Here is a 26,781-nt window from a genome sequence, read left to right as displayed (position 1 = left end):
TTATTTACATAATAATGTAAATAACCTAATAATGATCCTTATTGCTGTTTTAGAGGAGCGGTGCTTCAAAGGATAGTTGCAGATTTCTGCAGATTATACAGAACAAATAAAATGTTCACGTTTCTCCAACGTTGTCTTCCCAGCAGTTTCACTAACATCTACACGGGATGGCCAGGAAGCATTCGCGATGTCTTCTCCGGCGCTGATAATTGGCGTCTGTCTTGTGTCAGTGACGTAAAAGACGGATTTAATGCGACATGACCATCAAACAGCAGTCGCTTTCTAAAACATCGGATATGTATCGGATTCAGTACCACATAGGAAAGTGACCCAGATCAGATTTGAAAATATCGGATTTGTGCCGTTCACACTGTCAAAGCGTGATCGGATATGGGTCGCATAGGGTCAGAAAAGTCGGATTTGTTGCGCTTTCGCCTGCAGTGTGAACGTAGCCTTAGAGCCGTTTCGTTCGCGACCGACACATCACTAATTCCACTACAGATTACAGATTACTTGCCCCAAAATGTATTTTTTAACATGTTCCGTTACGTTACTCAATGAGTGTAATGTATTCTGAATACTTTGGATTACCTATTATATTATCATGCTTTTTACAGCTACATGAATGTACTATTGCTGTGTGATTTATTACTATTACTGAAGGTTACTCTCCACACCAATACCAACTAGATGTTTAAATCTTAATATAAATGAGTAACAGTAGGTGGACATTAGGTAATGTCATGGTCCTGGGTCGGTGACCCAGTGTTTTTGGTTATGTACTTTTACTTTTGATAGTTTTGTATTTTCTAGGGTTTAGTGGTGTTCCCTCTGTTTGGTGTCTTCCCTGCTTGTGCATTCCCTTAGTGTAGTAGGTCTCTGTGTTTAGTCCGCGTCTCTGAGTCTGTGTCATTATGTGTATGTGTTTCCTGTTTTACTTTGAAGGGCTCTGTCAGTGTGTTCTGTTTACATTTCCCCTGCCTCGTCAGTTGTCATGTATTCCAGGTGTGTTCCCCTCCTGTTTCCCATCCCCTGATTCCTGGCGTGTGTATTTATAGTGTGTGTTACCTCGTCCTCGTTGCTGGTTCGTCTGTGTTGTTTCCCCTCGGTCTCCCTGCGTCTCTCCGTGTGTATTTCCCTGGACCTCCCTCCATCTTCGCTTCTGCTTTGTTTTGTTAGTTTTACCCAGTTTAGGTTCTAGTTTTATGTTCCCAGTGCCATTGTTGTTTGTATTTCCTTTTGTTTAATAAATACTCACCTGCACCTGAGCTGCTGCATTTTAGCAGGTTTCCACACGTCCGCCACACCGGACGTGACAGGTAAGGCTGCACTTTGTGAAGCGATCTCGTATAGAAAACTATTCCGCGCGTATATAAAACAGGTCCGCGGTTCCGAACTGTAGTAAAGGGACCTCTGGCTAATACGTCGGGTTCGTGTCGGGCTCGTAGCCGAGAACTAGCTTTACTTTGTTGTCTGGGTCAAGTTTGGTAGCGAGAGACAGAGAGAGGCGTTGAAAGGCTGCTCCAACGGAGCTTATTGTTTCAGAGGAAAACAGGAACACGGTGTACAGTCGAGTCTTAATAGCTTACTTACAACTGGGCTCATCAGGCTCTCTTCTTGGCTGCAGTGGTTATTATTATATTTACATGCTTCCAGCTCCCGTTTTTGCTCGATGACAGCTCGTACTTTTCCTTTTTCTCCCTCCCTCGCTCACAGACACATAACGTGTATGGCAGTCCATTCTCCCTGCAGCACGGACTACACTGCCTATGATGCTACATTGTTTAGGGCTATGCCTGTAGCATTCTGCTATTGCCTTCATATTAAATCATTTTTATGAATAATTTTTAAAAAATATTTCTTCATGTCATTGTGCGAGCCGCAAGTAGAGGTGACATGGGCCATGAGATTGAGACACAGGCATTAGAGCTTCTTTTTTTTTTCTTTTTTTTTTTGCCTGTCCCGTTTGGTTCTTTTGCCATCAGAATTTTTGTCTAAAGGCGAGGAAAGATGCCCAACGGATTTACTTTACCAAATTGACCATCCCAGCCTTGCCGTAATGGTCTATTTGATTAATCTTTTATTGTTTATTTTATTTATTTATTTATTTTATTTTATTTTCACTTGCTAGATACGGGACAGAGTTGAATGAGGAAAAGAAAAGGGAGAAAGAAAGAGGGGGGAAAACAGCGGAGAAGAGGGACGGGGATAAAGGGCAAAAAAACAAAAACCAACTAAATAAGCAGACAAAAAAAATACATATATCAATCACCTGGATCACCTGTTGAGAAAGAAAAAAGAAAACAAACAGAAGAAAACGAGAGCAATACAATAAACAACATCACGATGATATATGTGAATATAACAGTAAATACTACATATTAAACATTATTGTGCAGCACGTAATATCGACAGCGCACAGTGTGCTTTGAGGTACGAGCCAAAAAGGGTGTGATCACCCGTGTGTACACCTGTGAGCATGGACGCACTTGTTTTTAAAAGGTTCCTTCATGTAATGATCTGCTAGAGGGTGTGGGGGGCCACAGCCCCGTCCTCCAGGGCATGAAGCAGGTATGGAGGAGATCAAGACTCCAGACATCCAATAAGCAGCCGCCAAGGAGTGAGCCGGTGTGTACCTGGACGCCCATCCCCAGATCTATGTGTATTTGTTGATGAGTGCCTACCTTTTATGAAACCAGTTTGGTCAGGATGAATTAAGAGGGGGGGTATTTTCTCCAGTCTCTTTGAGAGAGCTTTGCAGATTATTTTAAGGTCTACATTTATAAGGGATATTGGACGATAGCTTGAGGAATATACAGGGAATTCATATTTGATGGAAGTCTGCCCTTTTCTTTGATTTCCAACAACGTTCTGTAGAAAACTGGTGCTAGAATCGTCCAGAATTCTTTGTAGAATTCTGCAGGAAAGCCGTCTGGACCTGGAGCCTTATTATTGGGCATACTTATCAGGGCTTCCTGGAGTTTACCTGATGTCAGTGGCGAATCCAGTGCCATTGCTTGAGTGTCTAATAATTTTGGAAGAGTTATGTTGTCTAAAAACTGATCAATTTCCTTTTTAGATGGGTTTATTTGTGGTGAATACAACGTTTTATAGAAATCCCTGAAAATGTTGTTTATTTGTTTCGGTTCATATATTGTGTTCCCAGATGAATCTTGAACAGCACATATAGTTGTTTTTTCTTTCTTTATTTTTAGCCGGTTTGCTAGAAATTGACTGGATTTATTACTATGTTCATAATTTTGTAAGCGTAGTCTTTGTACTAAGAATTTTTGGGGTTTTTTTTATCAGTTATCTCATTTAATTCTAGTTTTGTTTTGCGTATTTTGTTCAATGTTTCCTGATCTTGGTGGGACGCGTAGGCTTCTTCTAGTGATTTGATGTTTTTTTCTAATTCCTGAATATTTTTGTTTTCTTTTTTTATTTTTATGTGATGAGAAAGAAATAATTTTACCTCTCATCACAGCTTTCCCTGCTTCCCATAGAACAGAAGCTGATGTTCCGGGAGTGTCATTATAGTCTAAATATGAAGTCCACTCTTTTTTAAAATATTTAATAAGTAGTTTTTAAGTAGTAATTAGTGTTAAAGATACAGGAGCATGATCGCTGACAGCTATAGGGTGAATCGCAGTGTCTGAAATGTTTCTCAGCAGTGAGCTGCTGACCAAAAAATAATCCAGACGAGAGTAGGAGTAATAGACATGTGAGAAAAAAAGTATATTCCTTACTGTTGGGGTGAAGGGAGCGCCATGCATCGCAAAGACCAAAGTTGTTCATATACTGTTTGATTATATTTGTGGACTGCCAATTACGCTGAGTTCCTGTTGTGTTGAGCCTATCCATTTCTTCATTTAGTCCAAGGTTGAGGTCGCCTCCAAGAACAAGTGTGCCATCTAAGTGTTCAGAGAGTGCACTGAAAAAACCGTGAAAGAATGAGGGATCATCAACATTTGGACCATATACACTTACAATACATAGCTTTTTATCACGTATAGATAGTTTAATGATTAAGAATCTGCCCTCTGGATCTATAACTGTATCGAGTACTGTGAAATTAATATTTTTATGTATTAAAATTGCTACTCCCCTTTGTCTAGAATTATAACAAGCTGAGAACACATTAGGAAACTCAGGTGTTTTAAGTTCATTCGAACCTCTAAGAGGTCTGTGGGTCTCTTGTAAAAGGACAACATCTGCCTGTAGTTTTTTGAGTTGGTTAAATATTTGTAACCTCTTTTCTCTGGAGCCAGCTCCATTTACATTCCATGTAACAAACCTCAGTGCACCCATAGATGTTTGTGTATAACTAGGGATGTATGCTGTGTGTGTCGCTTAGACAGGTGGACAGAATACATCACTTGTTCATAAATAAAGAGAAGGAGAGAGAGAAAAAATGTGTGGCGAGATGCTCCCTGAGTCTGACTATGTGTTTGCATATTTACTAATATGAGTACGCTTGGCTCAAGTGTGTGTATCCTGTAGGTCTGTGTGCGCTGTCTGACTGATGTAAATGTGCTGCCGTTGAGCGCATGATTGTGCATGATCGTGTGGTGCTTATGTGTCGAAATAAAGGATGTTGTTTGTGGATGAGTGTGGAAGCAGGTGATCGAAGCAGTGAAAGAAATAAAGAAAGAAACCAAGGACAAGGGTGAGCAGCATAAAAACAAGAGGGGGAAAAAGAGAGAAAAAAACGAGAAGAAAAAACCCCGGAAATATTCCAATTAAATCACTGACGGAGAGTGACGGTGTTAATTCTGCTATGAAATCACACTTAAGATGCGATTTGATAAGTAAGTTAAACAGATGTTAATGCAAGTTAGTGTGAGTGGATGGGGAAAGGGTGTAGCGGATTCTTATCTGGTGTGAGGTTAATACAGCCACGGAGTGATGGTGGGGTCGCGGTGGAGCTGTCTGTCCACGTACAGCCGGTCCACAGCGATGACAGCGCGGGAGCCCTTCTGGAGTAAGCCGCGTCGGATTGGGAAGAGGACCCTGCGTCGTTCCAAGATCTCTTTGGGGAACTGGTCGTTCACGCTGAAGTCCGTTCCTTTTAATTCCCTGACGCGGCTTTTAACATGTTCCTTTTGTTTGAAGTGGCCGAATTTGGCCACAATAGGACGTGGTCTCCCGGTCGCAGCCCGCATGGGGCCGAGGCGATGCACCCTATCGAAGACGATGTTCTTCACCGTGTCCTCCGGCAGCTTCAGGTGGGTTTTGATGAAGCTTTTCACCGTAGTCTCCGCGTCTTCTCCAGCGGCTTCTGGAATACCAGAAAATACCAGATTATCATGCATGCTACGAGCTTGTAGATCAATAACTGTTTCTTTTATTATTTTATTTTCTCTATTTAGCTGAGTAGCATTGTCTGTGAGAGATTTCACCGACTCCCTTAGCGTGGCATTTTCAGCAGCGAGTGTTTCCACCTGCTGCTGGCTGAACTCCAGGGATTCTCGCAAGGATTTAAGTTCCCGGTGAAGAATCTCCACCAAGGACAGCCTTGCATCGAAACTGGACAATCGTTTGTCGATTGACTCCAGTATGTCGACAATATCTTTTGCCGGCTGTTGTGTGATGTTGTGCCGGGGGAATCTGCCGGGCGTTGTCTTTTCGACGACGGCGTCTCAGATTTGGCCGGGGAAGCTGCACTCTGGGCCTTCTTCATTACGAGATCCTGGAAGCACTGGTCAATGTAATCTTGGAGAGCCTCTAAACTCTCCCCGTTGTTCTCCAGGGTGTTGGAGATGATTTAGACAAATGTTGTTAGTTATAAGACAATTGATAAGTGTATTTGGTAATACTGAAGCTTAAATTAATTTGTTCAAATCTAAACTACCATTTGCTTTGATTCTCCGCCAAAATCTCCGGCATCTGACGTCAGTTACAACATGAGTCGCTTACCTTGTCCGTCACCCTCCTTGTCCATCCTTACAAATAAGTCTTATATTGATTTGAGTTCGTTGCGCTATGCTGCTTTGTTCGCGGTGGCTTTGCGGGCTAATGCTTGTTGTGTTTTGTAGGAAAACCAGCCCACAAAATGCAGGAATGGGATCCAGACTGGGCCCCCTCTATCAGCCTGGGTCATACCGAGTTTAAAGCTGCTACCACAGCGAGATTTGATCGGCTAAGAGAGAGAGAGCGATATCAAAGCAGCCATGAAAAGTCCCGCATATATGTGCCCAAGTGTTGTATTGAAGCACTCAAGTCATGAATAACTGTTTTCCATTATGTTGTTTTGAAATGTTGGAGGTTGTTTTGCATTGTTGATTTGTTTTTCACCGAAGCAGCTAATAAAGCACGATGGATTTATGTAACAATTTTGCCTTTTTCTTGTGAGATTCTATAATAGAATGAAACAATAATGCCAGTTATTAAATTGACAATAAATTGAGTGAATTATGAAACACGTATTTTATTCCTATTAGATCTGAAAATGTTGTGTAATACTACAACCTGAAAGGACAATTAGATTGCGTTGGCCTGTACAGGAGATAAAGGGAAAAAAATTAACAACAGCTGTGAGATGGAATAGTCCAAATCACCAAAGTAAACTGGACCTGGGCTTGTTGCAGGGATCTGAAGTTACTAAACATTTTCTTAGGACCATATAATAATAAATATGTACGTGATTAAAGTTGGGCAGCACGTTAACGTCCTTACTCCACTATGTATGCTTGTATGGGTCTTTTACTCCTTTGATTTTTTCCTCGTACTTTTTTCTTTGCCTTTTCGTCAAGTCTGTCTTCGTACGGACCTGCTGTGTTCTCCTTCATTTTGTACATAACTGTTTTGGGGGCAAATAAGATGCAAGTAGGGATTAAAACCACAGAATTAATGATTACTGGTGCTAAAAATGCTAGCGCTTGATGCAGTGTTTTGGTTTTGTTGCCACTCGTACCCACAATGCAATGCGCGAAAATCACGTGGTCTGTCAATCTCTATTGTGGCCAAATTCGGCCACTTCAAACAAAAGGAACAGGTGAAAAGTCACGGCAGGGAATTAAAAGGAACGGACTTCAGCGTAAACAACCAGTTCCCAAAAGAGATCCAAGAACGATGCAGGGTCTTTTTCCCAGTACGACGCGGCTTCATCCAGGAGGGCTACCATGCTGTCATCGCTGTGGACCGGTGTTCCAGATTAAGTGGCGTCGTAGATCAACTGGCTTTGGTCGAACAGATGTGTGGTAGACTTGCTTTTCAGGAGCCGCTACTCACAAAACAGCAAATAAATACCAAATGTGTCATCTGTGACACTTGTGAGGTTATCTCAAACACACTCCGTCAGTCTTGATGCTCTTGAACAACAAAATGTTAAAAAATGTTGCAAGTTTACCTGGTGATTGTCTCATGCGCGACGCGATCACGGAAAACAGCAAACAATTAACACCACGTCGATGCTGTTCACAGGACAGCAAGAGTAAACGATCGGGAGACTCTAGTCGTCGTTATCGTTTTATTTCTCCGATTTCAGCGTTTTTGCTTCACAACTAAAGCGAGCAGTTTACTTTGTGCACTAACATGGACTCGAGTCAACCAGCGCCACCTCTGGCCAAGTGCCACAGCCTACAGCCAGATCAACTTGTGACACACATCTGCACCACGTTTGAATTCGTTTCATGCACAACACATTTGTACCTTTCAATTGTGTCTGTTTGTGCGTCATGCAAATAAACCTTGAAGAATGAAATGATATCATATATTTATTATTGGCCTACATCAGTAAGAAATGCCAAATTATATACACAAAGTCATAGAAATCACCACCCCTGTTCATCATGATTTTAATATTCTCTTTTTCCATAACAATGAAATACGCCTTGGACAAATATGACACATCAATAGTTCATTAGTGTTGTCACATCACATCCTGTAAGCATCTCCTGTCTGTGTCTTTTCTCTGGAAATGAATATTTTCAGCCAATATAGGCAATCCATCAACATGGCTGGAGAGTTGGTAGTTATATACAGTCTGTGTAAGTGTGGTTAATCCAATAAACATAAAGGAGATGGCAGTTACTGTGAATTTACAGTAGATACACAGTGATTAGTAACAAACAGAACCAGTGAGAGTGAGTGGATTTAAGAAAGTCAGTGACTCAGGTGTGTAGATTGGTTTGTCATCTGTTGTTGAGTCTGGAGGAGACGTAGAAATCTTGTTTTAAATCCCTGGAAAAGTTAGGAAGATTCATGTTTTAAAACAAGCACTTTTTGTGAGAAGAGTCTTTCTGTTAATGAGTAAAGGTCAGGTGGAGTTTGTCCCTTGCAGAGATTATAAAGGCAGAAAGCACAGGATGAGGTCAGAGCATCCCACAGCTTTCTAATTGCACATATGGACTTAGCTCTGGGTCCGTTATGTATTAGAAAATTTTACAAACTACTAATGCATACTGAACTGTATTCTAGGAACCAATGAACTGATGCTACAGTTACAGTAATGTGTTGTCTTCTTATGTTAAAAGTAGAGGAGAGGTTTTTAAGATTGAAAATGCTTTAGAGTGCAGAATGTAAGAAGTTAAATGCTAATAAAGCAGAAATAAAGGAAAAACAAAATCTGTAGGTCAACAGTGTGCATGTTTAAACAGACTGATACACAGGATGGCAGCTTTATACATTTTTGTATTTAAAACAATCTTAAATTTCTCATCATTTCAATTAATGTTAAATTTTTTACTAAATATGTTCTTGTTAAGCTGTAGAAAAGGACAAGTTGGGTGATAAGAAAAGAATTTAATATCATCTGCATAACCTGTGTATTTTTATTAGAACACAGCGAAGCATAAAAGTTTAGGACACGAAAGCAAAAGTATCTCTCTCAGGCTTATCACGTCCAACTCTCTTATCTGAGTTCCTGCCCAATGTGATGGCCAAACCCGTGGCCACACTCTAAAGGCGGTAACTCTTGTATTTTCATTTCTTCATTTGAACACAGTAACACACTTTAGTTTCCAATAACTTTATTGATTGGTTTGCATACATTTGTTCTATTTGTAAGCGCGCACATTTAGTTTACTTTACAAACCACTTCATTACATTTTTGACTAACCTTTGTCTTTTATTTCTTACCTGCCATCATCCCTGGGAGTTGCTGGACAAAAGATGGTAGCCAGGGTTTGAAACCACTAAATGCAAAGAGGGATAATTGGACCACACCACCACTTCCTACTGAAGGGGAGAATGTGTGTTTTCTTTACTTTAAAAACAAAGTATTTGTACTTAGTTAAATATTGAGTTTAGGGTTTAATGGTTTTTGATTTTCTTCTTTGGTGTTTAGTTTATTAACAAACCAGACTATACTGCTTGTTTGTTATTTACAATTGTGTTTTGTTTAGTTATTTCTTGTGTGTCACAGTGGTCTGATCAGCCATTATATAAACCCTTGTGTGTCATTTCATGTTTAGGTCAGTTATGTTTGTTTGGGCAGTCATTTGGTTTGTTACGTTGCAGTTCTTGCTTCAGTTGAGTTTTGTTTATTTGACCTCTTTTATGAGTTCAACATTTATTATTTTTGTAAATATAATTTTTGGTTTAAATGACAACCCTATTTTTCAAATAATTCCTGTGACTCCTCCTGTTTTCAACTCAGTCCATCACACCCAACAATAACAATTACGGGTAAAGACCAAGGTTTATGGTTACTGTTAATGAGTAAAGGTCAGGTGGAGTTTGTCCCTTGCAGAGATTATAAAGGCAGAAAGCACAGGATGAGGTCAGAGGATCCCACAGCTTTCTCCTGTGAGTATACCAATGTTTTCTCTTTGTCTCCAGGTGGAAATTGCACATATGGACTTAGCTCTGGGTCCGTTATGTATTAGAAAATTTTACAAACTACTAATGCATACTGAACTGTATTCTAGGAACCAATGAACTGATGCTACAGTTACAGTAATGTGTTGTCTTCTTATGTTAAAAGTAGAGGAGAGGCTTTTAAGATTGAAAATGCTTTAGAGTGCAGAATGTAAGAAGTTAAATGCTAATAAAGCAGAGATAAAGGAAAAACAAAATCTGTAGGTCAACAGTGCGCATGTTTAAACAGACACATAAACAGGATGGCAGCTTTATACAATGTATCATCGATTGTCATGAATTGATTAATGTTGAATTTCTTACTAAATATGTTCTTGTTAAGCTGAAGAAAAGGACAAGTTGGGCAATAAGAAAATAATTTAATATTATCTGCATAACCTGTGTATTAACTATGAGAACACAGCGAAGCATAAAAGTTTAGGACACGAAAGCAAAAGTATCTCTCTCAGGCTTATCACGTCCAACTCTCTTATCAGAGTTCCTCCCCAACAATAAAAATTAAGGGTATAGAGGCTAAGCCTACGCTTGAAGCCACTGAGGTGGTCGTTAACGGGGGGTGACGCGATGTCACTGGTATGCACGCATTAAGTGAACAGTCCAATAAATCCAGCAGTATGTATCTTGTCCTTTTTGGTCTTTATTCCATATCAACTTCACATAACAGCGCAACGGTCACAAACTGTTTGCCATCTTACAATTAATGACACACCTGACGCCGTTTACGTGCGTCTACCTTAAATACCTTTACATGAATGGCTCCTACAAAGGGTAAAGACCAAGGTTAAAAAATAAAGCAGTAAAGTTGTGTAAGGCAAATAACTTTCCACTGACGGCATACTATTTTTATTTTAATATCTGACTCAAACTGAGGACTTAGCTCTCCAGCCACAGTCAGTACTCCAAGTACTGTAACAGTAACTTTTTTACCAACACGAGCAAATTTTTATCCAACGCACACAGCTTGAACTGAGAAATTAAATGTTACTTTTATATAAATGAGAACTTCAACTGGCAGGAAATGTACAGAAAGCCGACATACAAATAGTTCGAATTTTCTTAGGCACTTCTCAATTAAAGGGAGCTAATTAGAATTATTAAACAATATGTTAGATGTTTACAATAATAATTTTATTAAGAGTAAGTTAGTAAAGCATTTTTCTTTTAAATCTCACATAAAACCCTTATTAACTAGGACAGTTAATGAAGTGTAAGAAACCAAATTTAAGAATGACTGACAAACACTTGGTCTGAATACTAACAGGAAGTCTGTTTCAAAGATGAAGTAAAAGTACTGCAAAAAGATCGTAACCCTGAAGAAATATTTTGTGAAGGAGCAGAGCATCAACCAAATTCAGTAAATTTGTAGCAGGACAAAGAGAAATGAGTTAAATATGCTAAGATTAAAGAGTGTGAGGATGGTTAGTAGTACGAATGAGAACATGAACAAACAGAAGAGTCACTTGGTGTTCGCTCGCTCTGTGGTATAGTATCACTTCCTGTTCCTGCTCAAACACAGTGGTGTTTCTGAGTAGCTTATTTGCTTAGCAGTTTAATTAACAACTTCTAAATACATTCTTTTTTCACAGTATATTCTTCACGTGCTTCATCTGAAGCACACTTTCTGTGTACTCACTACCTAATTTATAGCCAAAGTATTCACTCACTGTCTCTGTACTGTTTCGCTAGCTTAGCTCGTAGCCGACCCGTTAGCACCATGGCTACTTCACCTGTCCCTTCTGCACTTTCTTGCTCATTGTGTCAGATGTTTAGTTACTCCTCGGCCTCCTTTAGCGGTAATGATATCTGTAACAAATGTAGCATATTTGCAGCTCTGGAGGCCAGGATTACTGATCTGGAGACTCGGCTTCGCACCTTGCACTCACCCTTAGCTAGCCAGGCCCCTGTAGCTGGTGCAGCCGAAGATAGCGTAGGCCCCGCTAGCTGTTCCCCGGCAGACCCCAAGCAGCTGGGGAAAGGCTGGGTAACGGTGAGGAGGAAGCGTAGTCCTAAACAGAAGCCCCAGGTACACCACCAACCCGTTCATGTGTCTAACCGTTTTTCCCCACTCGGTGACACACCCGCTGGGGGTCAAACTCTGGTAATTGGTGATTCTGTTCTCAGACATGTGAAGCTAGAGACACCGGCAACCATAGTCAATTGTCTTCCAGGGGCCAGAGCAGGCGACATTGAAGGAAATTTAAAACTGCTGGCTAAGGGTAAACGTAAATTCAATAAAATCATAATTCACGTCGGCAGTAATGACACCCGGTTACGCCAATCGGAGGTCACTAAAATCAATATTGAATCGGTGTGCAACTTTGCCAAAACAATGTCGGACTCTGTAGTTTTCTCTGGTCCCCTCCCCAGTCAGACCAGGAGTGACATGTTTAGCCGCATGTTCTCCTTAAATTGCTGGCTGTCTGAGTGGTGTCCCAGAAACGATGTGGGCTTCATAGATAATTGGCAAACCTTCTGGAGGAAACCTGGTCTTGTTAGGAGAGATGGCATCCATCCCACTTTGGATGGAGCAGCTCTCATTTCTAGAAATATCGACAAATTTATTAAACCCCTCAAAACATGACTATCCAGAGTTGGGACCAGGAAGCAGAGTTGCAGTCTTACACGCCTCTCTGCAGCTTCTCTCCTCCTGCTACCCCCCCAAAAACCCATCTCCATAGAGACTGTGTCCGCTTCCAAAAAGACAAAAAAACAAACTAAAAACCAGCAACAAACAACTTAAACATTTACAAAGAAAGAACAATACAGTATCCACATCTGAACCAAAGAGTAAAACAGTGAAATGTGGATTATTAAATATTAGGTCTCTCTCTTCCAAGTCTCTGTTAGTACATGACTTAATAAATGATCAACAAATTGATTTACTCTGCCTTACAGAAACCTGGTTGCAGCAGGATGATTATGTTAGCTTAAATGAATCAACACCCCCGAGTCATTCTAACTACCAGAAATCTCGAAGCACAGGTCGAGGGGGCGGTGTGGCAGCAATTTTTCACACCAGTCTATTAATTAATGAAAGACCAAGACAGACTTTTAATTCATTTGAAAGCCTGATGCTTAACATTATCCACCCCAGCTGTGTAACTCAGAAACCAGTCTTACTTGTTATCATCTATCGTCCACCTGGGCCTTACACAGAGTTTCTGTCTGATTTCTCAGACTTTATATCTGATTTAGTTCTGAGCTCAGATAAAATAATTATTGTGGGTGATTTTAACATCCATGTAGATGCTAAAAATGACAGCCTCAACATGGCATTTAATCTGTTGTTAGACTCAATTGGTTTCTCTCAAAATGTAAAAGAACCCACCCACCACTTTAATCACACTCTAGATCTGGTTTTAACATATGGCATAGAAACTGAACATTTAACAGTGTTTCCTGAAAACCCTCTCCTGTCTGATCATTTCTTGATAACATTTACATTTACAATAATTGATTATGCAGCAGTGGAGAGTGGACTTTATCAAAGTAGATGTCTTTCTGAAAGCGCTGTAACTAAGTTTAAGAATATAATCCAGCCACTGTTATCATCGTCAATGCCCTGTACCAACACAGAGCAGAGCAGCTATCTGAACGCTACCCCAACAGAGGTCGATTATCTTGTTAATAATTTCACCTCCTCACTACGTACGACTCTGGATACTGTAGCTCCAGTGAAAACTAAGGTCTCTAATCAGAAGTACCTGACCCCGTGGTATAATTCTCAAACACGTACCCTCAAGCAGACGACTCGTAATCTGGAGAGGAAATGGCGTGTCACAAATTTAGAGGATCATCATTTAGCCTGGAGAAATAGTTTGTTGCTTTATAAGAAAGCCCTCCGCAAAGCCAGAACAGCTTACTATTCGTCACTGATTGAAGAAAATAAGAACAACCCCAGGTTTCTCTTCAGCACTGTAGCCAGGCTGACAAAAAGCCAGAGCTCTTTTGAGCCAACCATCCCTTTAACGTTAACTAGTGATGACTTCATGAACTTCTTCACAAATAAAATTTTTATCATTAGAGAAAAAATTACCAATAATCATCCCACAGATGTAATATTATCTACAGCTACTTGTAGTTCCATTGATGTTAAGTTAGACTCTTTTTTTCCAATCGATCTTTCTGAGTTAATGTCAATAATTACTTCCTCCAAACCATCAACGTGTCTTTTAGACCCCATTCCTACAAAACTGCTCAAAGAAGTTCTGCCATTGATTAATTCTTCGATCTTATATATGATCAACCTATCTCTAATAATCGGCTATGTACCACAGGCCTTCAAGGTGGTTGCAGTTAAACCTTTACTCAAAAAGCCATCTCTAGACCCAGCAGTCTTAGCTAATTATAGGCCAATCTCCAACCTTCCTTTCATATCAAAAATCCTTGAAAGAGTAGTTGTCAAACAGCTAACAGATCATCTGCAGAGGAATGGTTTATTTGAAGAGTTTCAGTCAGGTTTCAGAGCTCATCACAGCACAGAAACAGCTTTAGTGAAGGTTACAAATGATCTTCTTATGGCCTCTGACAGTGGACTCATCTCTGTGCTTGTCCTTCTTGACCTTAGTGCAGCATTCGATACTGTTGACCATAATATTCTATTAGAGCGATTAGAACATGCTGTAGGTATTACAGGTATTGCACTGCAGTGGTTTGTATCATATCTATCTAATAGACTCCAATTTGTGCATGTAAATGGAGAGTCCTCTTCACACACTGAGGTTAATTATGGAGTTCCACAGGGTTCAGTGCTAGGACCAATTCTGTTTACATTATACATGCTTCCCCTAGGCAGCATCATTAGAAGACATAGCATACATTTTCACTGCTATGCAGATGACACCCAGCTCTATCTGTCCATGAAGCCAGATAACACACACCAATTAGTTAAACTGCAGGAATGTCTTAAAGACATAAAGACTTGGATGGCCACTAACTTTCTGCTTCTCAACTCAGATAAAACTGAGGTCATTGTACTCGGCACTGAAAAGCTTAGAAATTTGGTATCTAACCAGATTCTTACTCTGGATGGCATTACCTTGGCCTCCAGTAACACTGTGAGGAACCTTGGAGTCATTTTTGACCAGGATATGTCCTTCAACGCACATATTAAACAAATATGTAAGACTGCGTTCTTCCATTTGCGCAACATCTCTAAAATTAGAAATATCCTGTCTCAGAGTGACGCTGAAAAACTAGTTCATGCATTTATTACTTCCAGGCTGGACTACTGCAATTCATTATTATCAGGATGTCCAAAAAACTCACTGAAAAGCCTTCAGTTAATCCAAAATGCTGCAGCAAGAGTACTGACAGGGACTAGAAAGAGAGAGCATATTTCTCCTGTTTTGGCTTCCCTTCATTGGCTTCCTGTTAAATCCAGAATTGAATTCAAAATCCTGCTCCTCACATACAAGGTCTTAAATAATCAGGCCCCATCTTATCTTAATGACCTTGTAGTACCATATCACCCTATTAGAGCACTTCGCTCTCGCTCTGCAGGCCTACTTGTTGTTCCTAGAGTATTTAAAAGTAGAATGGGAGGGAGAGCCTTCAGTTTTCAGGCCCCTCTTCTGTGGAACCAGCTTCCAGTTTGGATTCGGGAGACAGACACTATCTCTACTTTTAAGATTAGGCTTCAAACTTTCCTTTTTGCTAAAGCATATAGTTAGGGCTGGACCAGGTGACCCTGAATCCTCCCTTAGTTATGCTGCAATAGATGTAGGCTGCCGGGGGATTCCCATGATGCATTGAGTTTTTCCTTTCCAGTCACCTTTCTCACTCACTATGTGTTAACAGACCTCTCTGTATTGAATCGTATCTGTTATTAATCTCTGTCTCTCTTCCACAGCATGTCTTTATCCTGTCTTCCTTCTCTCACCCCAACCGGTCGCAGCAGATGGCCGCCCCTCCCTGAGCCTGGTTCTGCCGGAGGTTTCTTCCTGTTAAAAGGGAGTTTTTCCTTCCCACTGTCGCCAAAGTGCTTGCTCATAGGGGGTCATATGATTGTTGGGCTTTTCTCTGTATCTATGAAGCGCCTTGAGGCGACATTTGTTGTGATTTGGCGCTATATAAATAAAATTGAATTGAATTGAATTGAATTGAATAGAAGAGAAACAAACTAACAAGCTGTTCATTTGGTCCTGTTCAGACTGAGCCATGGACTCTGAATCTGGCAGTACGATGGAGGTGGCGGCACTCGGCCGGCCTTTCAGTCTTGGAATGCTGTATGACTGCCGCAAAGACTCACTGATCCCAGGTAAGAATTCAATATATAGATTATACAGATATATTTTTTCCAGAAAAGAAAAAAGTGACATGACAACACAGTTAGCCAAGAAATACTTTGCTAGTTCAGGTACAGTGGGACAAAAAGAAGTCAGTGGGGAACAAGAAAGTATCAGCATGGGACAACATCTATAATATGAGCAGAGGGGTGGTCCTGCTGGAACATAATGTAGTGATGCTCTGCCATTTTTATCCAGAAGTAAAATATGGAGAGCTGAAATGTAGTTCTCACTTTAAGAATATTTCATGCAAGAAAGTTAATAAAAACAAGATTTAGTAAAAGTCTGTGCCAACGCAAAACCACAGAACATACACACACACAAAAAAAATCTATTGGCATTTACCAAAGAGGCACTCAATCAGTTTTGTGGGGGAAGTAGTTGATGACGCATTTTGCCCATGGAAGTCCTTTGGGTGATTTAACAATCCACCTAATGATATACAAAGATGCAGTCAGTTCATTTCAATAATTACTTACTAAAAGCTGCTCAAATTAGTGGCTCAGAAACAAGCAGCCAATGAGGAAGCAAATTATGTCCAAACAAAAATAATATAGTCAAACAGGTTTTACACGTTTCTCTCTGAAAACAGTGTGGCAGTTAAATGAGACGATGCTGAAGAAGAGTCAGTATGATTTTGAGATGAAGGATAACTCTTCTGATAGAAAGATTGTGTGAGGTCCTGAGGACTGAGATACAGGTGGGGTGCAGAATTTATCCAGATTACAGCTGCATTATTACAAACTATTCCACCATATAAGCCTGAAATCAGACAACCTGTAGGATGTGCAGAAAAATATCAAACATTATTTACCTTCAAACGCTGAGCCCTCCCTTTGTTAATGAGCACAGTTACTGTGCAGTGTGTAATTATGCAAGTTGTGCTTGTTTTTCTGCAGGTTGTGAGGTGGCAGTAACTTATTTGTTGATGTTGTGTATTTCAGACATTTAACTGATAAAACTCAGTTTAATTAACAGCTGCATTTTGATATTTTAGTATGGTATGTAATCTGTGTGCAGAAATCTAGCTAAAAACCTGAAACACACTTTAGTTCAGTTCAAGTTACAATATGATCTGAGTATTATCACTGAGGAGCAGAAGAGGACTTATCTCTAAGCACTCATTGTGAGGATGGAGTGAAGAGTTACAGGACTCCACTTAAAGCTGTGACCCATCACACTTATACACCAACTATCACAAACCCCACAATCAAAATAATATGTGCTTCTTTCAGCATCAAAAGTTAGCATTAGACTTAGTAAATCATGTTTGTGTGACTGAATTAAATATTCTCCTTTAATGCTGTGAAAGAGAAATTCTTTCAAATACAAAGCAATAAGGCCAGCCACCAAAACCTCCTTGTCTACGTCTTTCCGTTTTAAAACTAATACTGTGCCTCTTCCTTAAGGCAAAGGACATGGATGCAGTTACTTTTATAGATCATGTGCATTTGTAGGAGTTTTTCTTTCAGAGCCAACAAGGAATATAAAATACAAAATGCACGCAGGTAATCACAGTATTTTAGAAACGATGGATTTACAGTATTTAACATTTCATAATCAACACAAGTGAAATTATCCAGAACACCGCAAAACACCATGGATCACATTCATGTAGTTTGTTTTTCATCCTGCAAATCTGTAATCTACAACATTCAAATGTCAGTTAAACGGCTACAATTAATCTCATTTTATTAAAGTTAATTGAAAGTCTTTTTATTTATTTATTTTTTCAAGGAAAACTTCTGTTTGTTTTTGTTTGTTTGTTTTTCTCCATTTAGTTTTTGCACCAAAATGTGGTTCAGTTTAATAACAGATCATTGGTTAACAGAATCTTTCAAAGTTTACAAGTGTTTTGTTGATTAGTTGTAGAGATGAGGGGATTATATATGTGTTGTGAAGTTTCCCAAACAGCAAGGAAATTCTAGATATGTTTGAATGTTCCTCAGAATATACGCAGTTTAGTTGGATTGGAAGACATTTTTTTAAAGAGACAAAACAAATATCTCCACCTCGTCCCCTCAGCTTTAACCTTCCTGCCTTGTCTCCACTTTTCCTTTGAGAAAGGGCACAACACTATACTGCTGTTTGGACCTATGAATATCTGTATGGGAAATGTGCCCCATTATTCAGATCCAGTGATCCCAAAGCTGCTTTCTGCAAAAACATACTAGAACAGTAAATCCAGAAACTATTTGTCAGCTGGTGAGACAGTTCATCCCATTCCAGGTAATTATGCTAGGCTTTTTTTTTTTTAACTTCCACTCCAGATCTTGATTGCTGAAAGCTGTGGAGCAAAACATTTACTTCAAAGATTTTATTTTGTCAAATAATAAAAATTAATAACTTACTGGATCCTGACTCTCCTGTTTTTACTCATTCAGGCTTCTCTCCTGTTCATCCATTTAAGTCACATGAAGTTGAAGATTTAGCAAAAATATGAGATATTTTTCCTTCCTATATTTTGTGCTGTTTTTGTTGCTTTGCTCTATGAAATACCTTGAATGAAAACGTTGATATTGGCATCCTCAAAAGAGTGAACTTTGTCCTTTGGAGATGGTCTTGTCTCATCGAGGTGGCTCTTCACATTTAGGACAGAGAAGACAGATGGTTTGAAAGAGGAGTAAATGAAGCCATTTATGTCCACTGTGAACAACCATCTTTCAACAGAGGGCGGGGCTTACAACACCAACTGTCTGCCATCTATAATCCAGCTCTGAGGTCTTTCCCAGACGCCTTAACGCCCACTCACTCCCTGGGACATCTGACCTCAGGAAAATCATATGATAGGGTGGGGCCAGGTTGTACAGTGAGCTCACCCGAAACCCTTTTTACACCTTGACTTGTGTGATTAGGTCTAATTGTTTAGGATCATTAGGGTGTCCATGTCCCTATCAGGTGGGGGGGCACTCCCACAGGGCTTAAATCTGGGACTCTCCACCATTTGACCTTAGAACTGAAGAAGCTTCTCAGATGAGAGGTGACACATTTTCAAGCAACTTAAAGAAGTCCAGACGCTTTTCTTTCCAAGCTCCTTAGACAACTGTGTACTATGTACTTTTTAAAAATAAACTGTATTATTTAGGAACTTTTAAAAGGGAGGCTGTGGATAAGATGGAGAAGTGAATCTTTTGTTAGACTGGTGAATCGATCCCCAGATTCTCTAGCTCACACGATATATCAGTGTAAAACTTTCTTGCTGTTGAGGTTAAACTACACAGAACAGAAACGACTGAGATCTCAGCTGTTGCTGTGCTGTTACCCATGAAAAAAGAAGATCACTCTGCCTATAATATGTTTAAGGAGTTGATAAAGGAACTGTATTATGAACTGACTCAGGATTTATGGACAAGGGAGATTAGACATATGTGGTTTATAAGGTTCCAAATTATCAGCACTGGTGATTATACATCATGAAGAGACTGTTGCAATAATTGTATTATCTATAATGATCTCCGTGTTTTGATTGTTCAGGAAGCTGAACTTGAGTTCTCCTTTTTTTAAATACTGTTTAAAAAATACATGTGTATTAATATTACTCCCACTGCACTTTATTTATATAATAATAATAATAATAGCAGCAACCTTGTGGTATTTTAGTGTATACAGTAACCATCTGTACACAGTATAGTATTTTGGCTTTTTTTCTTCTCATCTTTTTTTTCTGTTTTCATTTTCCTAGTGTGGGATTAAATGAAGTCTGTCTATGTCGTTACAGGAATGACTCTGTGGGATCATGATGACCTGATGAAAGATGTTGGAGAAAGACCACAGGCCTCTAATGATTTTGAAATTGTTGCATCTGAATCAATTTCAGACAAATCTTCAGCTCTAAATGTTGATGCTTCACTGAAGGCAAGTTTCCTGGGTGGACTGGTTCAAGTTGATGGATCTGCCAAATATCTGAATGATAGTAAATCTTCCAGAAATCAGGCCAGAGTAACACTGAAGTACAAGGCAACCACAAAGATCCAGGAGCTGTCCATGAAGCATCTTGGAACAAAAAAAGTGAAGCATCCATATGTTTTTGATCAAGGCTTAGCAACACATGTAGTCACAGCTATTCTTTATGGAGCACAAGCTTTCTTTGTGTTTGACCGTGAAGTTTCTGAACAGGAAAATCATCAAGATGTTCAGGGCAACTTGAAGGTGACCATCGAGAAGATTCCCTTACTTTCTGTAGAAGGTGAAGGTTCCCTGAAGATGGAAGAGAAGGACAAAGAAAGTGTTCATAAATTCTCCTGTAAATTTTATGGAGACTTCTGTCTTCCAAAACCACCAACAACCTTTAAAGGTGCAGTAGAAGCCTACCAAAGCCTGCCAGGATTACTGGGAGCCAAAGCTGTACCAGTGAAGGTCTGGCTGCTGCCACTGACAGCTTTAGATTCTTCTGCTGCTAAACTCGTCCGTCAGATCAGTATAGGATTAGTTCAAGAAGCACAGAGAGTCCTGGAGGACTTCAGTGAGCTGGAAATGAGGAACAATGATGTACTGAGAACCAGCACTGCACAGCAGTTCCCACAGATTGGTAAAAAAATTAAATCTTTCAAAGAAATGTGCTCTGAGTTCAAACTGGAATTCCAACAGACTTTGGGAAAGAAACTTCCATCAATCCGAGGAGGAGGAGAAAAGGAAGCTGAGCTTGCAGAGATCCTGAAGAAGAGACATTCTTCATCTTTCAGCAGCAAAAACCTGAACGAGTGGATGGACTGTAAAGAGAGAGAAATCAGTATCTTAAAATCTGTCACCAAAAACATGAAAAACACCAAAATCATCTCGTCTCAAAATGATCTGTACAAGGAAAGTCTCAATGCAGATCATGTTGTGTGTTTTGTTTTCACCTCTCTGGGAAAGGATGAACCGTACCTCTCAGCTTTATCACAATACTTAAAAGGAAAAACCAACCCAGACCTTCAAGATCCTCACACTCATGATGTAGAGAAGGAACAATGGTACGCCTCAAAAGAAGTAACGGCTGAAATGAGGAGAAAAGCAAAACTCTTCAGTGATTTTGCAGAGGCCAACGAGGAGAACAAGAACATTAGGTTCCTGACAGTGGGGTTAACTGATGAGACCCAGGAAGGTTCCAGCATCTACCTTTATGAAGGTGGATTTGCTGTCAGTGAGAACTTTGAGCCTCCTTCAAAGCCTGAAACTGTGACAGCAGCTGACATAAACCACAACAGTGTGACACTGAAGATTTCTCCACCCAGGTTTGGAGCAGAGAACATCACCTCCTACTCTGTTGAGTACTGTGTCAGTGGAGAGGATGGATGGCAGCAGAAGACAGAAGTTGAAGAAGTCACAGTGAGAGATCTGAAGCCAAACACAGAGTATGTGTTCAGATGCAGAGCAGTGACCTCAGCAGGTGTCGGGCCGGATAATCAAGTTTCTATTAAAACAACTTCAAGTGGCAGAAACAAAGAAACATGTTTGGCAGAAAAACTGAGAGATAAAAGTGAAAAGATCAAATCTGATTTCCCCTCATTTTACAAACTGCCTCTGACAGAAGAACACATGAACATAGATGGATGCAGGAAGTTTAACTTTGGAGAACAAAGCACGAGGCCGAATCGTACAATAATACTTTTTGGAGCGACAGGATCAGGAAAGTCCACTCTGATCGATGGGATGATCAACTACATTGTTGGTGTCGAGTGGGAGGACAGTTTCAGGTTTAAATTCATTAATGAGGATCAGTCAACATCACGAGCTCACAGTCAGACCTCTGACGTCACTGTTTACAAAATCAACCACCAGGATGGATTTAAAATCCCGTTCTCTCTGACCATTATTGACACTCCAGGCTTTGGAGATACAAGAGGCATAGAAAGAGACAGAGCGATCACAGAGCAGCTACGTAATCTCTTCTCTGCTCAGGGTGGTGTCACTGACATTGATGCTGTGTGTTTTGTAGCTCAGGCTGCTTTAGCACGACTCACACCAACACAAAAATACGTGTTTGATTCAGTGCTCTCAATCTTTGGCAAAGATGTGGCAGAAAACATCAGGGTTCTTGTGACATTTGCAGACGGTCAGCGACCTCCAGTTCTAGAGGCGATCAATGCTGCAGGAGTCCCATGTCCTAAAACAAAAGATGGACTGCCGGTTCACTTCAAATTCAATAACTCAGCACTGTTTGCAAATAACAAATCAGCTGTAGCAGAAAGCATGAGTGATGATGATGATGATGATGATGATGATGATGATGATGAAGGAGACTTTGATCAGATGTTATGGGAGATGGGGACAAAAAACATGAAGAGGTTTTTTGCTGCACTGAGTGTCATAGAAACCAAAAGCTTGACACTGACAAAGGAAGTCCTCAGAGAAAGAAAGCAGCTCGAGATTTCAGTTGAGAAAATGCAGGAGCAGGTGAAACTTTGGTTAGCCAAGCTTGAGGAGATAAACGAGACGAGTGAGAAACTTAACATATATGAAGCAGAGATGAAGAGAAATGAGAACTTTGAGTTTGAAGTTACTGTCAAAAAGCCTTTTCAGTCGGCCATTTGTGGCTCTGGATACTACATCACCAACTGTCAGCAGTGTCATTACACCTGTCACTATCCCTGTAGCAGACCATATGATGCAGATAAAAGAAAGTGTGAAGCAATGGGATCAAATGGATATTGTACTCAGTGTCCAGGCAAATGTATTTGGAATGTGCACTTTAACCAGAAGTATAAATGGGGCTATACAGACATTAAAGAGAAAAGAACAATAAAAGAGATGAGAGAAAAGTATGATAGAGCCAGAGGAGAGAAGATGACTGTTCAGGGACTGGTTGACAAACTGAAGGCTGAGTACGACTGTTTGCAGGCTGACGTAGTGAAACTGATGGAGAGATCTGCCAAGTGTCTTATGTAACGCGAGAAATGTATGTAACGCGAGTCTTATGTAAAGAGAGAAAATCCATACACACCAGTTCCATGGGATGAGAGGTTTTGATATTGACCAGAGGTGCGGCTCGTTCAGATGGGGATTTGCGTCTCACACATCTTTCGCAGTGTCTTATTTTATTGACCACATCACTAGTCATCTTAGGCCAATAAAACCGGGAACGGACCAAGTCCAGCGTTCTGTCAATTCCCATGTGACCCATTTGATCATGTAGGTGGTGTAATACAACTGGTCGATATTCCTCGGGTAGCACTAGCTGGTAGGTGAAGTCACTTCCCACTTGTCTCTTCCTGACGAGAAGGGTGTTATGGAGCTCCAGTTTATTTACTTCTCGCAGTAATAGAGGTAGTTCGGGAAGTTCTTCCCTCAGGAATGGCGGTGGTGACTCTCCTCGCTCAACCTGAGCTATGACATGCCGAATGACAGAGTCAAGGCGTTGTTTGTCTGCAAGGTCAGCTGTTGAGATTTGGGGGAGTACCATGGAGGTGAACTGGATGTCGTCCGTGAAACTGTCAGGCAGACTGTTGACATTGACAGACATGGATAACACCAGCGCAAGATCAGGATTAGTGCTTGAACTGTACACCAGATGACGGTCACAAACTGCGTTGATGGTATGCTGGTCAATAGAGACATGATCTGGTTCATTGAGATATTGCCATGCGAATCTCCAGATTCGCTCACGTTCTTTCTGTGACAGAGGATCATCAGACAATCCACCATGAGGTCGGTGAGACAGACCATCAGCATCCGAGTTCTGCTTTCCTGCTCTGTAGATTAATTTGAAGGTGAAAGTGGACAAAGCTGAAAGCCATCTGTAACCGGTAGCGTCAAGTTTTGCTGATGATAAGAGGTATGTTAATGGGTTGCTGTCGGTCACAACTGTAAACTGAGCACCATAAAGATAGTCGTGGAATTTTTCAGTCACCGCCCATTTCAAAGCAAGAAACTCCAATTTGTGGGCGGGATACTTTGACTCACTCTGGGAAAGACCTCTGCTGGCATATGCTACAACTCTGTTTTTTCCATCCTGCTCTTGATACAGCACCGCACCAAGACCTGTGGCACTGGCATCAGTGTGGAGTGTGTATGGTTTTCTGGGATCAGCAAATGCCAGAACTGGGGCAGAAGTTAGGTTGTCAATAATGGACTCAAAAGCTTGTTGACACATTTGCGTCCATCGTCCTCCAAATGGCTCTTTGGGGTTGAGGTAATTCTCTGGCTTTACTGTTCGTCTCAGTTTCCTCTGGGAAGGTGGATAACCAGCAGTGAGATCATGCAACGGCTTGACAATGGCTGAATACCCCTGGACAAAACGTCTGTAGTACCCAGCAAAACCAAGGAAAGATCTTAATTCCTTCAAGTTTTTCGGCACTGGCCAAGAAGTGAGTGTGGAAATCTTGTCCGGATCAGTTTCAACACCAGCCTGGGACACTACATGGCCCAGATACTTCACAGATGTCTGGAAGAACATGCATTTCTCAAGTGAAAGCTTCAAGCCAAAATCTTTCAGTCTGGTGAGAACGTTCATCAGGCGAGCTTCATGTTCCTCAAGAGTTGGTGCAAAAACAATGAGATCGTCAATGAAAACCAGGACTTCTTTTAGATTCAATTCTCCCATGCATTTTTCCATTAGCCGTTGGAATGTGCTTGGTGCATTAGTAATCCCCTGTGGCATCCGATTAAATTCCCAAAATCCTAATGGGCAGACAAAGGCAGTCTTTGCTTTATCCTTCTCCTCCATTTCAATTGCAAATGTTGACCGATCCGCCCCATTACTGTCTTCAAGACATCTTCAAACCGGTGCCCGCTACGATCAGCAATATGCTTGAGCTCCTTGAGGTAATTGGGAGGGGGACTGCTGCTGTCCTCTGTGGCAGCGTACTCACAGGCCAAAGCTGTGACGCGGAAGACAAGGTCGGCAACAATTTTAGAACAGTGGGTGTAAGGCAGAAGCGGCTCTAGAGTTGTAAAAGCAGAGGTATCCACAAACTCAGCGATCAGGTTTTTAAAGAAAGTACTCGCAGGATCATTTACGTAAAAATGACGCTTAAGATTACCATAAGTACGCAAGTAATCAAGTATTTCGTTATCAGCTTTTGTGTTAGACACACCGGAAATCATCACAGACTGTGATATATTTATGCCGGAAAGTGCAACTGAATCCATTTCTGATTTTCAGCCAAAACGAAGCAATTAAGTAAAGAAAAATCGTATTTATGACCCCAAAAAACACACAAAGGCTCCTGGCTGGCTCGCCACTTGTAACGCGGTTGAAGGACCAGGGCGCCTGACTGCAGCTACATAGACAATGAGCTCTCAGAAGTAGTCTCGACTATGGAGCCTGAGTGTGTGAAGAAAACACAGGAAACCAAAAGTAGAGCTCAAAAATATATATTGTGTTTGTTATGATGAAAATAGAGACAGATATACAAAAAAATATATATGTATAATATATCACAAACAAAATAATGCTAACAATACAAAACAGCTTATCATGTTCCAAAGGGAGGTGGGACGAGGTTTAGTCCAGCATGAGATTTGGTTCAGTTCCATGGACCTGTGATAGGTCACGTGACAACAGTTTTTGTAATTCAGTCCATAGGTTTATGATTCCCACCGCAACATAGCGGTGGCCGGGTGGCTCGCCATCCCGCGCTGATCAGGGCTGATCGCGGGGAAAAAAAAAACGTTGAGTCGATTGTGAGGTAGTGTAAAGATGAATGGATCGGCCGGGTTATTGCACGTTGTCAACTAGTATGCAATGTAAAGTTTGTCAATATCTGACAAGTACGCCAACCACAGGGACAACAGCAGCCGGGGAAGCAGGGAAGATGCAGCTGATTGACCCGGAAGTTATATGGGGTTCATTCCCGCCACAATAAAGGGACTAGCGGAAGTGGGAACAGAAGTCACCGTGGTTACACTTAACAGACTCAAAGAGATAGTACTGAAGCCAAACCCTCAGTCCACTACAGAGTGCATCAACATGCTTATTGAAAAAGAGAAATCGGAGGGCGAACCAGGCTGGAAGAGACGAGTTCAGTCTCTGATGTCCATGAAGGAAAAAGCAGAGACAATGGCTAAAATAGAGCAAGGCAAGAAACTCCTGTGTCATCAAGAATCACTTGATGTCAATGCTTAGCCAAATCCATGAAACAGCACAACGACACATGTAAAAAAAACCCTCCTATTTACTGTTTGCTTCCTGATAAGATCTCATTTTAAAATTGATTCATCTTTAACATAGAAGTGTGATTATATTTTATTGGACATTAAAATGTTCAACTTTTTACTTTTTACTTTCAGCTTCTTTATATTCTTTACGTTTGATCTAATATTACGTTTATTTTCTCAGTGACTCCTGATGTTGATGTTAATGGACTTTTTATTTTGTTGATTTTTATGCTTTTATTTAAAAAGTGTAATTTTACTTTTTGTTTCCTTTCCTGTAATTTTTCTGGATTTTTCTGTTGCTTCATAAAAAACAGTAAATGTTTATCACACATATGAGAGCAGCTGTTTTATCATCTGTGTGAGGGGACGTAGTTTTACTAACTCAGACGTGTCATTTACACATTTACAGCTTCATTTTCATTTGCTTCCTGTCCACTCGTGCTGCCGGTGTGTGAGCTTTATCTAAGTAAAACCCTTTGCTGGAACAAAGAGACAATCCACTGCAGGGGCAAAACAGCGGTCCACCTAAAGAAAAGGCTCTTATACTCAAACATACAGATGTGTCTGCCATACCATACGTCAGAAAGAGAAGATACAA

General features: G+C 40.6%; 1 protein-coding gene across 1 annotated transcript; it reads left to right on the top strand.

Annotated features, from left to right (window-relative positions):
* The first annotated feature begins 15,978 nt into the window (after nt 1-15,978).
* Nucleotides 15,979-26,151, top strand: LOC148097252 (uncharacterized). The gene is made up of 4 exons (XM_087832382.1): nt 15,979-16,078; nt 19,825-21,503; nt 21,546-22,964; nt 25,933-26,151. Exons 1-4 carry the CDS (start codon nt 15,979-15,981, stop codon nt 26,149-26,151), a joined length of 3,417 nt encoding a protein of 1,138 aa, XP_087688508.1.
* Nucleotides 26,152-26,781: the final 630 nt, after the last annotated feature.

The sequence above is a fragment of the Neolamprologus brichardi genome, chromosome 18 (assembly GCF_056152115.1).
Source record: "Neolamprologus brichardi isolate AB-2024 chromosome 18, ASM5615211v1, whole genome shotgun sequence".
In the NCBI taxonomy this organism is placed as follows: domain Eukaryota; kingdom Metazoa; phylum Chordata; class Actinopteri; order Cichliformes; family Cichlidae; genus Neolamprologus; species Neolamprologus brichardi.
Note: the sequence above shows the minus strand (reverse complement) of the source record. Positions and strands in the feature narration are given on the sequence as shown.

What these genes read in the sequence shown, in the direction of transcription:
- LOC148097252 (XM_087832382.1), top strand. Translation starts at nt 15,979, where the DNA reads ATGGACTCTGAATCTGGCAGTACGATGGAGGTGGCGGCACTCGGCCGG. An exon ending in CAAAGACTCACTGATCCCAG is followed by an intron (nt 16,079 to 19,824) that starts GTAAGAATTCAA and finishes ATGTCGTTACAG; the next exon opens with GAATGACTCTGTGGGATCAT. An exon ending in CGGATAATCAAGTTTCTATT is followed by an intron (nt 21,504 to 21,545) that starts AAAACAACTTCA and finishes ACATGTTTGGCA; the next exon opens with GAAAAACTGAGAGATAAAAG.